Source organism: Pelodiscus sinensis, chromosome 6 (assembly GCF_052426305.1).
Source record: "Pelodiscus sinensis isolate ZL-2025 chromosome 6, ASM5242630v1, whole genome shotgun sequence".
Lineage (NCBI taxonomy): Eukaryota > Metazoa > Chordata > Testudines > Trionychidae > Pelodiscus > Pelodiscus sinensis.
The window spans coordinates 72862578-72876279 of NC_143057.1; the positions used below are offsets into that span (position 1 = coordinate 72862578).

At 40.5% G+C, this 13702-nt stretch overlaps 1 protein-coding gene across 2 annotated transcripts in view; it reads right to left on the reverse strand.

Annotated features, from left to right (window-relative positions):
* The window catches only part of SLF1 (SMC5/6 complex localization factor 1), a 75906-nt gene that overhangs the window by 8657 nt on the left and 53547 nt on the right, over positions 1–13702 (reverse strand). For both annotated transcript variants that reach the window (XM_075932142.2, XM_075932143.2), the window contains exons 13-17: positions 11543–11688; positions 9944–10113; positions 9345–9478; positions 7273–7365; positions 6681–6863 (exon numbers count right to left, since the gene is read on the reverse strand). In XM_075932142.2, coding sequence (XP_075788257.2) covers positions 6681–6863; positions 7273–7365; positions 9345–9478; positions 9944–10113; positions 11543–11688 — 726 coding nt within the window. The remainder of the gene's footprint in view (positions 1–6680; positions 6864–7272; positions 7366–9344; positions 9479–9943; positions 10114–11542; positions 11689–13702) is intronic.

Below are 13702 nucleotides of genomic sequence, written 5' to 3' on the forward strand. Positions count from 1 at the left end.
TGCTGGGGGGGGGGGGGACGCAGCTAGTGCGCCCCCCCCCCCCCCCGCCAGCAGACCAGGGAGACATGGAGCAAAGCCCCGGGCCTGTGATAGAGCAGGTGGGGCGCTGCCGGTTGGTCCTGCAGCACCGCTCCTTGGTCAGTTTCAGCAGCGGCTTAATCAGGACACCTGGGGCAGAGCAGCTGGGGTGCTGCTGGGTTGGTCCAGTAGCGCCGAGGAGCGGCGGTGCTACTGGACCAACCCAGGAACACCCCAGCTGCTCTGCCCCAGGCGTCCCCAAGTCAGCCGCTGCTGAAACTGACCAGTGGCTGACTACAGGAAGCCCCTGCCCCGGGCTTCCTGGAATCAGCCGCTGATCAGTTTCAGCAGCAGCTGACTTGGGGACGCCTGGGGTTCTTAAGTTGAATCTGTATGTAAGTCGGAACTGGCGTCCAGATTCAGACGCTGTTGAAACTGATCAGTTTCAGCAGCAGCTGAATCTGGATGCTAGTTCCGACTTACATACAGATTCAACTTAAGAACAAACCTACAGTCCCTATCTTGTACGTAACCCAGGGACTGCCTGTACTATTATTGGGGAGGGAGAGCATGTAAGGGTTCTGTTTATAATCTCTTTCCTAGTCAAGATTGTTGGGATATGTAAGAATTAATAGGGGTCTGGAATGGCTATACATTAGTGGTAAGCAGTCCAGCCTGAGCAGGCATTGCCCTTTGAGCGTGTTTTTCCCCCCCTTTGTCCTTGCAGCCTAGAAAAATAGTTGCACTGAACACTGTTACTTTGTTTTGTCTTCTCACTTTGTCACATTTTTTGTAATCTCTGTAACCTGCTGAATCAGAAAGTTTGTGGTGTAGAAAAGTGTTGAAATTCTCTAAACAGTAATGAGGGGTGGGCAGAATAATATTCATCACCTGCCTGTTAATATTCATTGTATAGGAGTTGACAGTACTAAATAAGGATTATGGGGAAGTAGTGATAGTCATGTGAATCTACATAGTAACATGGATAAAGGAGTGAAACATGCCTAATTATTGCCACTTGGAACATTGTGTTGGGGGTCTAAGGTAAGCATGCATCGGCAATAAAGTGGTCCATTTATCCCATCCACTCCTAGGTAGCCTGTTTCTTCTCTAACAAAGGCATATTAGAAAGCAACTTCAAATCAAATGCCTAATTAGTTTCCTATAGAATTATAAAAGCTTTGGTTTACCATCTGAAATATTATATTGAAAAGCAAAATATTTAGAAAAGGAAAAAAATACATCTTGTTTTAAATTTAAGTGACAGTATTCATAAAAATAATATTGGATGTCTAGAAGAAGGAAAGGAGACATGTACATGGTTTAATCCAGCTACAACTTTAAATGTCTGGGACTGCCCATCAGATAAAAGTATACAGTATGTGATCATTTCGGTATCTACCTGGGAGGTTCTGCCAGCCCACCTCCATCCCCTGGTCCCAGACAACGAACTGATGGGACATTATCATTCCCTCACCTTAAATGAGGGTTAAGAAGGGCTATAAAGGAATGGAGATTGGCTTACTGCTGTGTCAGGCATAAGTACCACAAACTCCACCCCGTTCAGTTCCATTAGCAAACACCTCCTTTATGTTGTTTACCAAACCATTTGTCTGATCACTGTATCATAGACTCATTGACTTTTAGATCAGAAAGGATCATCACAATCATCTAATCTGTCCTCCTAGACACTGCAGAACACAGAACCTCATCCACCCACTCCTACAATAGATCCCTAACTCTGGCTGAGTTACTGAAGTCCTCAAATCATGGTTTAAAAAACACCAAGTTATTAGTGTAACTTGCCTGTGAGCCATGATGCAAAGGAAGGTGACCGCCCTCCCACAACTGTATCTCATTGCTATGCACTGGACATCTGTCCCACACTTACATAATGAGGTAGGGCATCTTAGCCCAACTCTCTTCTCTACTCACCCTGAAAAATTCCAGTTCCTCAATTCACTGAGTGGAGGCTGAAGAAAACTCTACTTTGCCTGGGCCAATCTGGTAGTGAGGGAAATTTTTCTTTCCAGCTCCCCAAGAAAGGAGCAGCTAGTGCAATGCCCACAGCAGGTCCCAATCAAACCTGATAGTTCGCCACTTCAATGGGTGGCAGAGTGGATACTGTTCCATGTGGTCTAGGGAAAAAGAAGCTTCTCACATTGGGTTTGCCCTTATCATCTCCTCAGTTTTTCTGGTCCCTGAGTCAGTGTTGAAATTCTGCCTTTCTTCCCCCAGACTTTAAATTGATATACTCCTTTTTCTGGTAAGCCAAACCATGCCTTTCCTATCTTCCCACCAACTCAAGGTGCAATTTAGTCAATTTCAGTAAGGATTTCTAGTGATCAGTTACTTGGTGTAACTGACAGGGCTAGACAAATTATGAAAAACCCTACTCGCCAGACAAAAAAGGGGAACAGTAATTACTAATAAGTTATTAATAAATATCACCCAAATTATTAATAAATATCTTAAACTTCTACCTTTCCCTCTGCTGCCGTGTCTCCTCCCCTTGCTTCATCAGCTCCTGCTGCCCCCCAACCCCTCACCCTCCTCTGCTGTCCTGACTCCTGCCCTTCTCATGTGCCCTCATCCTTCCTGAGACCTGCCCCCCTCCACCAGCCCTTCTCTCCCCACTGTGCCCACTCCTCCAGTAGCCCCACTCTGATCATGTGAGCTACCCCTCTTCATCCCCTCTCCTAACACCTTCCTCTACACACCTGCCCTGCATCTCTCCTGCGGTACAGGTGTCTGCCCTTCTGCCTCACCCCCAAAATTCCCTGGCACCTGCACCCTCCTAGTGCCTCCCCCTTCCCTCACTGCCCCTTTCCCTTTTGCCCTCTTTTCCCAATACCCACCCCCTCACCACCCTCTGCCCCCGTTCCCCTCATGCCCTTCCTCATGCCCACCCCTTCTTTCAAGCCTCCTCCCAGCACCTTCCCCTCCCTCCTCCAGTCCCCAATGCCTTTACTCTCTCCTCTCCCAGCATCACCCTGTCCCCGCTCCCACTGACACCTCCCCTCCTGCCCTTTTCTTCATTGTCTGCACTTGGCCCCCTGGCATTTGTCTCTCCTGCACCCCTGTTCCTTGGTGCCTTCCCCTTTCTTCTTTTCCTGACCTCCTCTCCTCCTATCCCCTCAGCACAAGCCCCTTCCCCATATTTTCCCCTCCCCCAACCCCTACCCACAGCACAGCACAAGCCCCTTCCGCTCCCCTCCCTGGCTTCTGCCTTTCACTTTGTGGGGTTGCCGGAGCCTTTTTGAATCCGGTGATCGCCAGCCGTGACGTCAGGACGCCATGTCATGCCAGCATCCTGGCATCTGCTCGTGCCCCGCCTCCTTGTGCCGTAGCTGCATGCAGGCAGCCCAGCGCTGAGAATCACCACACTTCCCCCTTCCCGGCGGCGCTCTGCTCCTCCACCGGCCAGCGGATCGGATGGGGCCACGCTGCCCGTAGTGCGGGCTTCAGCCAGCCCATCACAACGGCCCACCAGGCCAGTCCGCCCCTGCACTCACCAGCTGGTAAAATCTACTTGCCACAGGCAAGTGTATTTGTCAAGCCCTGCTTATGGAAACTGGGCCCATATGCTGAATCTATTTGTTAGCATAATCCTGATTTTACTAGATGTTATTGTTGGGCTGGCTAAAGCACAAGCTGGTCAAGTAACTTGTCTGCAGTCATGCATCAAGTCAGATAATAAGATGAGAATCCAGGTCCCTCTCAGCTACTAAATACTAAGGCCAGGTCTACACTACAGGGCAATGTTAATTAAGGAACAAAACTCCAGCTATGTGAGTCTTCCTTACACTTCTTGATGAAGTACTGGAGTCGACGGGAGCGTGATCAGTGGTTGATTTAGAGGGCCTATACTAGGGATGTTAAATATTGGTTAATTGAATAGTCAAGTCACCTCTTGAAATTTTATCCGTTAGTCAACTATTCTATAGCCCCCGGAGCGAGGCCGGAAGCCACTGTATCAGAGGCAGCAGCACAGGGTGCCAGTGGGGAGCTGGTCCATGAGGAGAGCCAGTTTAAAAACCAGCTCCTCTCATGAACCAGCTGCCTGTCACCCTGATCTGCTGCTTGTGAGAGAGATGGAGCAACGCAGAGTAGCAGCAATTCCTGTCGGGGGGGGGGGAGGGAGAGAGGTCTGAGTTCCCAGACCCAGTGCAAGCCAGAACTGAGATGGGCTGCTTGCCTGCCCCGTTCTTAGTACACTTGAAATGCAGAGTTGAAACGGGGGTAGGTCCCAGGTCCAGCGTGGGCCAGGGCTGAGACAGGGTGCCCACCCGCCCGGCTCCTAATACACTTTAAATGCAGGGCTGCAGCAGGGGTAGGTCTTGGACCCATTGCAATCCAGGACTGAGACAGGCTGCTGGCGAGCCTGCTAAAAAAATTTACTGGCAGGGAGAAGGGGAGAATGAAATGCATGCAGTCTACACCATAAACCTATAAGCTTTTGCTTATCGGTCAATCGGCTATACTGTTACATCCCTAGTCTTTACTAGAATCACTAAATCTACACATGGGGGATTGATCCCTCCAGTGCTGATCTCCCGGTAAGTATAGACAAGATCTCAGTTACAATACCCATTAGCAATCTCTGCAATACAGACATTAGGTAATATATTAAATTGTGTTCAATTTACTTTAAGTAGGCTAACATATTAGCTCTTCAGACTATGTCAGATTCTTCCTTTTAATAATCCCTATAATTTATTACTTAGGTAGTCTGTTCAATTTGTAACATTTTACAAATGTATTGATCAAGAGTATGTTAAATGGCCAGACCAGAAATACGTTGAAAATACCACCTGTTATGCATTAAGACTGCTTATTTAAGCTGTAAATTTCAGTTGCTATAAAATGGCAACATTTCTTTAACATAATGTCTCTCTATTAGCCTATCTTTTAAAAAAGAAATTGCAGTTTTAACTTCAACAGAAAATTATTCTACCACTAAATCTAACCACAGTAGCTAGAGTATTTTTATTTAGTTAATGCTGCTTTAAGGATACACTGTTCTAAAATATCTACAATAACCTTTTGGAGAAAAAACAGAATACCTTGTAAAAACCTGACTCAGAGCAAGAGAGAGCGAACAAGAACAAGAGAAAACAAGAGCAAGAGAGCAAAAAAATGGAAGTTAATGCAGAAATGCTCCAAATTACAACCAACAAGAGTAAATCTGTGAAGAATGTATAACAGTTCCCACCACGGTGATGTCAAACTGGTTGACAGGGCAAAATCTAGAATCTGACAAAGGCAAAGATAAGGCTGCACACAGTCAGTGCAGTTGCCACAAGACCTTGATGAATGCAAGTGCAAGTAGATCTCCCCAAGGACAAGAGGATTATCCACTGCCTATACTTCACAAAGGCCCAGGAAAAAAACCACGTCTGTCAGTGCAGTGCCACTTTCTATTGAAGACTGGTGCTTACTATAATATTGGCTCTTGCATCACTTAGACCAATTGAAGGGAGGGCAGGTATTGGCTTGGCATGTCAGATGCATGAGTCAGTGGGGAAGATAGCACTAAAGCTCAACAAACATACCAAGGCAGAAAAGCAGAGGAATGTATTGATTATGAGATGTCTGCCCAACAGACACAGAAGTAGCCTTTAGGGGGCAGGAGAAGACTGTAAATACAGAACTCTTATAATGTCAGAAACCAAGCTGAATTAAGTTATAATCCATCTAAATACAGTGCATTCTTTTGCTTTATGTGGTTATATGCAGAATGATCACTATCACAAAGATTTGGACACAGGATATAGCGTAGAGATTAGATGGACACAAAGTAGGTGTGAACAGTACAAGCAACATAAATCTTTGTTTTAACAGATGAGAGAGCAACTGTCTTTTTAAAAACAGTCTTTTTTTGCATTTGCTTTGTTTATGAACATGGTACGTTAATTCAGCTGGTACAACATTTATAAGGACATGATCTAAGAATCCTGTCACTAAAAAAAAAAAAATATTAAAAGCATGCATTGTAAATTGTATTGGGATCAATGTATGCATATTAAACTAATGTCCCCCCTTCTACTGGTGCCTCCCCCCCCTCAAATAGCAATTATCACTATTACAAAAAAAGTCCTTTCTTCAGTTAGTTTGTCAAACTGATTATCTTTGAAGGATACATTTTCATAAACAGTAAGCAAAATTTTCATTTAAATATAGAAACATGATCTGGAAAACTAGCTTAGTAAATTTCTACAGAAGTCATTGCAAATCCGGACTAAGACCAAAAAAAAAAAAAATCTGTGAATTTGCTTGATAATAGGGTAATTTTCATGTTCGGTCACTGTAACTCACTACCTCAGACTGTAACTTCAGACTATAACTCACTACCTCATCATAGGAGGATAAAACATTTTAAATAAACAAAAACAATCAAATCACTCAAATACTGAAAAGAATTTAGAAGTCAGGGATATATGTTACATTAATTTTACATTTTTATGATAATCTAAAGAAGTGGAAAAAAAATAAGGTTTTTGGCTATAGTGATCAAACTGTTTTTAAAAAGTTTATTTTAAACCTTTCTTTCAAAATAGTATTGATTTTATCCATCAGCAAAGGAAGATACTATGAACTTCATATGGACTCATTTAACAATGGAAAATTTCCTAAAACCAGTTTAGCATAAATGCACTCACCCCCATGCTGAAGTAGAAGCTTGCCAATTTCTACATGTCCGTTTGACAGTGCATCATGCAAAGGAGTCACCCCGTCCACTTGACTGAGCAGGTCTACCTCTGGACAACGTTGCAAAATTTCACGGACACATACTGTGCTACCATGGTTACAGGCTTCATGCAAAGGCGTCCAGCCAGCATAGTCTGAATTATAAATCAAGGGAAGTTTTAAAAGAGCAAAAGTAATAGTAAACTATTCATAGTATTATAATTCTGATTGGTTAAAACAGCACTATTTTCTTTCTGATAAATAGCACCAAATTTACCTTTTTATATTTTCATTTGAAGTCGGATCCTATTTTACCATTTAAAAATAATAAAAAAATTTATTCAAAAACACATGGAAAATTGTTCAGACTTAATAGAAAACATGATTGAACTTGAGTAATAAGTTAGCTATTCATAAAACCTATGCTTTAAGTCCTGACTCCACATTATTAAATTAAGATTTTCTTTAATTATTTCTAAAAGGTGAAGGTTTGTATTTCAAAATGAAAATACTATTATTTGGTTCATTTAATATGTTGGTTCAATAGTTAATCAACAAGCTTACCTTTAACATTAATGTCTGTTCCAGGGAAAGAGAGCAGCTGAATCAATCTCTCCACTTTGTTTCTTATGCAAGCTATATGCAGGGCTGTCTCTCCTACCATAAAAAATTAATAGATTATACTAGACTAGGCAAGATAGCAACTAAAGAAAATAATCAACATGCATGGAACTAGGAGATCTGGCTGCATGCCAGAAAATTCAATAATGAGTAAGATTTTCCTTTGTCCTGTTTAAACATCTTTTAAAAAAATTCAAAAAACCCACAGAGCTTCTGTTCCATCACAGATCCAGCAATGAAATTGTACTGCAAAAGGTTTAACACTGGAATTATCTCGCCCCAGTTCAAGGTTTAAAGCTTCAATCGCACTATAAAAGCACTGAATGATCACAGAACACCAAAATACTGGGTTTTCAAGCAATAAAAGTTTAGCATGCAAGTTGCCCTCCCTTAAAATTTATTCATGAACCTACATTAAATGTATGGTTCTTTTTACACAGCATTTATAGCTTAATTCAAATGAATGTTTCTGGCTAAGCACGAGTGCCTCTACACATTCAAGTACAATTCAGAATTTCAAATCCGTTAACAGATGGTTTGCTGTTTCTCAATAGGCTGTCTGACTTGGCTACCATAGCATGGGGGGAGGGGAGTGAAGAAATTGTAATAAATTAAAAAAAACCCACAGGGGGGAAAATCCTCCACAAAATCAAGGTACCATTTAAAGCTGAAACAAGGGTGACAAACTGAACAACAAAAAACTAAGCTGCTATTTACAGCTAAACACACAGTTTAATGTATACATGGTAAGAACTTCAGGCCTACTGTATGTGTACATTTGTCATCAATAAGTACTTGTATCTGAACAAAAGCCAGAACAAAATCTTGACACAAGCTGACTGAAGATGCAATAGCAAACAAGTTGTAAATTAAATATATATCAGGCTAATTTTCTCAATCTATACAATAGTGCCTAGACAGTGTCTTTTTATAATATTTAAAGCACACATTAAAGTACAACTGTCAGATCCCTACTAGTTCTTTTCCATAGAATTTTTATTTTTTATTGAGATGCTATTTGACATTTTGGTAGTGAGATGGGGTAAGATGAAATGTTGACCATTTCCTGCCCTATTCCTCTTGTTCATTTTGCCTTTATAAAGGCAGCATACAATCATTCACATTCATTTTACTTACAGATGTAGTAAAAGGAAAGGGCACCAATTTTTAAAATGCATGGTCTGGCTCTGTTACTGATGAGCTTTTTCTTTTACATTTACAATCCCAAAATGGGGTGAGTTTTTTTGTCCTTCATTATTTGTGATCCACTGAATACAAAACTTTGACTGATGAGGGCTTTTTTTGTAGCTAGTTTTACTTCAGTTCTCCTCTGAGTGTCTACATGATAGATGTACTTATATTAGAAACATCATAGGTAAGGTTTAGATTAAAAAAAGAAAAGCAGTTCCAGCAAGTGATTCTGGCCAGGTACAGAGCTGCGTACAGGGCATTTTATTAAATTTGTATAGTAAGTGAGGCCTGAGTGAATTACTGCAGGGCTATTTCATCCTAAGGTACTTGGTTCCAGTATAGTTAAGACTAAAAGCCAAATGCATTTCATAGTCTGGGCTCAATGCCTGGAAGAAAACCGTCCATATGCTTAACACAGCTATGCAACATAGCATACTTCTCAGTCTTTGTTCACAAAATGTCTAGGTCTGAAAGAGATGAAGACTGAATTATACTTTCAAATCAGAAGACGTTGATCCTACCAAGTACAGGTTGAGGTGGATTAGCAAAGTAAGACGGGCAAGACTGGAATGAGCTCACACAAGCTGTACACTCTATTTAATATTTAGGGAAGGAAGGAAAGAAAGCAGCTTTATTTCACCATGTATGAAATGGTTTCTCTCTCAAATAAATGTTGAGAACAACAAATATGATACACAAGGAAGTATTTTTTGGGCTTGGGCCATCTCTTTAGCTCAGCATTCATCAGGACAACTATATCAAACCTGAAAGTATTGCTATTAACCATGTGAAATTTTTAACATAAAATTAGATGTACACAATACCTTTAATATTAGACTTGTAAAAGTGCATCGCTTCATCCAAAGGGTGGCGATTCTCTTTGGTGTGTGACCCCTCAACCTCTGCTTTTATTCTTAATTTCTTTGATAATGGAGGGAATTTACTGAAGATCAGTTCACTAAAAGGAAATCAAGCAATGACAAGTACATATTTAGTACACTAATTTTTGAAAAATTATTAAAACATATGTATGCATTTAATGTTGCTACAACATATATATACTTCATGCATATAAATTTTAGAGTTAGTGTCTTTCTGAAAATTAATCTTAATTGTATTTTAAAAACATTTGATAAAGTACATGGGTTTTCAGACAGGGATCAAACTTAAAAAATAAATTTGTAAATATTTACATTTTCACATCAATGTAAAATGCTTCCCTAGCATATATAAACATCAATTTACATACACACAGAGAGGGAAAAATCTACCCAGAGGTGTTACAGGTTTAAAGTGGAGCTTTCTGCCAGTCACAGTAATTTGCAGACAACAACACAGGTCACATAAAGTTCAAGAAATGTGTCAGGTCAGAAGCTGTCCCCCAAAGCAGAATAAAACTGGTGATGTTATAGGTATTACTTACGGTAGATCAGGCAGCAGTTTGGCTTGGTTCTGCTTATCACCATTTAGCATCAGTAATGCCCTTTGAGACTCAGGGCAAGGCCATTGCCCTATTTTCTTTCTCTTCACTTTCTGTACTTTCCCAGTCTCATACATACCTACTTCTCCTAAAGCAGGCAAATAGGAACAAACCTGATGCAAAAGTAATATGATGGTTACAATTTTTATGACTGTGTTTAGGGAAAAAGGAGGACTGCTTAACTGGTAATTAGAAATTGCAATTCATTTCCCTTCCATCCTTTGCTGCATTCATTCTACTTAAAACAGTCTCCTACCATAATCACATTACTACACCCGTTACTTTAAAAATATTTAATAATGTTTATACTTCTAAAATGGGACTACTTAGGTAGCAATATTCTACTCAACAGAACTTCAAGTGACAGAAAGGGTCTCCATGAAGCCAATAAAAAAAATTACAAAAAGAATGAGAATTTGTACTGAAAAAAGGTTTCGATTTACTGTTTTGTGCAATTGTCATATGAAGACTTAGTAATGCTGACCACGTTATATAAACATCAGCTGAATTTTCTATTGTGTATGTGTTGATTATATATGTTACAGCTAGCTCTTATGTTCATTTCTTGGCTTGTTTTGTCAGCTTACAAATGTCTTTCCTCAGTTCTCTACTTAAAGACTATTTATGGTCAACACTGCATAAAAAAATTCCAATCGATCTTGAATTCTTCTATATCTATATGTAAACTGAAGGCAACTGTTCTGTATAGATTTGTAAAGCTGTCTGACTTTGAATCCACCTTCAAGAATTTAGGGTTTTAGGCAATGATTCTCCACTTTAAGGGAGGGCCACGCAGACGGGAGTGATTTCCCAACTCCAGTGCAAACTAGAGCTTTACAAAGGCATTCTTAACTTATTCCAGTAAAGGATCAAACGTAGCTAACTCCACTGTTCTGCTCTCCTTTCACCCTGTCCTATCCTTGTCCTGCCAAAACATATCCTTTGAAGACATTTTTGACAATCCCTAGCCAAGCACCAGAAATTGTGATGTGAAGGTAGCAACTTTGACACATGCAAAGGATGGAACATTAACAGAAAATACAGAAGAACACTGCTTCCTTGAATCATCAAACAAAGTAGCGTTCGGGAACAATACAGTGGATAACCTTAAAAACAAAGGAAAGAAATGCCTTTTTTCAGCATTGATTTTATCACACAAATCTGAGCATATTTCTATGCCTAAAATATAATATTGTAATGAAAAAGATAATTTTTCAAGTTTTTCACTTTATCTGATGATGTAGGCTGCTACCTTGATAAGACAGTTGTAATTAAGAATGGGCTGGTAAGAAAAAAAGTCATATCATACTTGAACTATGCTCTCAACTGTGGCTAAACACACAATCCTAATATTTTTCATTTAAAATGCTTTGGATTCTCCAAGGTTAGAATGCACACAAGCAATGCATTTATCCTCTGACTGTGGAATAGGGCAAGAAGGCAGCAAACAAGAACTGTTTCTAGAATTCCATCTCATTAATCTGTTAGTCATATTACATTCCAAAACTCCGTTCAGCATCAAGCAGTAGAAATGCTACTTACTACTTTGTGAAGTGAAAGAGGTTCAGCAGAAATAGTAATATTCCTCCGTAAACATAAATTTTTAAAGACTGCTTCTGCAACAAACATTTGAAGCCAGAGAGATGGTATGGAACAAACGAACATTTTTAATTCCTGTGTTGAAAAGTCTAGGTCAGGAAAAAATTAAACAAACAAATAAATTAAAGATACAATGCAAGAACCATAATCAATGAAAGTGAGTCATAGTTCATGCCCTTTCTGGATTTCTTTCCAACTTAAGGCTGATTCATAAATTAAATTATCAATGCTGCCAATATACAAGGAAAATACCACATAATCCCATAACAAACGGAGTTTTTAATGACACTGCTCATTGGGTTTTAAAAAGAGAATCTGCTTAAAATATTAATTACTTTTCCAAAAAAATAAAATACTATCCCAAATACAATTTGTATAACAGTTATACTAAGATTTTTGAAAAGAAAATATTTATTCATGGAAGTTATACTAGTGATAATCTTAAATTTTAGATGGGACAATATAAACACCATCAATATCAAAATAAAACGAAAACTACGAAACACTAGTCAAGAAGGCATAGAACAAAAACAACACAATGCAGTAACAAATCCTGGATGTGTTTTATGCTGTTATGATGCTGACAGGTATGTAACTGGTATTCAATGTCCCCCAAACATACTCAATAGTGTTTATAACCAAACTTATCACCTGTTTTTACAAATTCATATAAAGACATTTAGAATGCTTTCCCCTCTCCAAACTAACAATTAGATGCTACATTTGTATACAATGAAGGTCTGGTTAAAGTAACAAGGTTTATTTTTAAATTCAGTATTTTGAGGGTATGGCTATATTCTGATTAAAAAACCCTAGCATTGACTCTCAGAGTCTAGGTCATGAGACTCAAATTCATAAAAACTGCCATGTAGATGTTCAGATTCAGGCAAAAGCCTGGATTCCACGACCTTCTTCTCTCATTGAGTGAGAAATCCGAACTTTAGCACGAGCCCCAGTGTCTACACTACAATTTTATAGCTCTGCAATGTAATCCTCATGAGCCCAAGTTACCTGACCTAGACCAGATGCCACAGGTCTTTTATTTGGTGTAAATATACTCTCAATTATTTTGGTAAGGGGTCATCATTAGAGAGAGCAAGGGAATTTAGAACAGCGATGTTTTTACCGGATCACTTTCTTTCCGGAAATGGCCTTTTCTTCATTACAAGGTTTTTGGGAAGCCTTCAGGAAGCTCAGACTTCTCTGTGAAGCTCCAGGATTTGGCCTTAATCTTTCTGCAGTGTTTATAACAGAATATGTCCAAAGCTATGTGGAAACTCTATGGGCCTCTGCTGAGATCCAGCTTCACACCATTCAGAAAGAGGAAAAGGGCTGGAATGAGGGATGTGAATGTTTAACTGGTGGACAGGTGGGGACTGTAGCATCAATGGGCGGGGGGCACTCCAGCCTGGCCAGTTTGTGAAAAAACTGTTCGGTATCGGTCTGCTCTTCAAACAGAGCTGCCTCATCGAAGGGGAGATCCTGCAGAGATTGCTGCGCCTCGGAACAGGCCAAAGAGAAGCAGCCACAACACCCCTCTTCCTCCCCAGAAATGTCTAAACCTATGGAATGAGCCGCCATGTCAGCCACATCTGAGGAAGCCAGGAGCGCTGCTTGAGCAGCTATTGCCACCTCCTCCGCCAATGTCTAAAAGTCTTTGAGTCCTCCAAAAGAGAAGACCCAAATTAGGTAATAGCCTGCCACATGTTTATCTCATAGTGGACTATGAGGGCTTGGTGATTCGCCACTTGGTGCTGTAGGATGGAGGATGAATACAGCTTTCGTCCAAATAAGTCAAGTCTCTTTGACTCTCTATTTTTTGGGGCTGCTCTTGGCTGACCTTGCCTCTTCTGGTGGTTAATGTCCTCCACTACCATGGAGTCAGGGGCTGGGTAGGAATAGAGGTGCCCCTTAGCTGGGATGAAGTAATTTGTGCTACACCTGTTAAGATATCAGGGAAATGAAGGAGGATGTTTGCCACAGTGCTGTGTCAGTTGGCCACCCCATTGTGGAGAGGTAAAGCCACCCTGCCAAGGGATACTTGTTCCAACACCCAAAGAGGGTAAACTCAGGTTCCTCAAACTCCTCCATCTGCCAATTTAA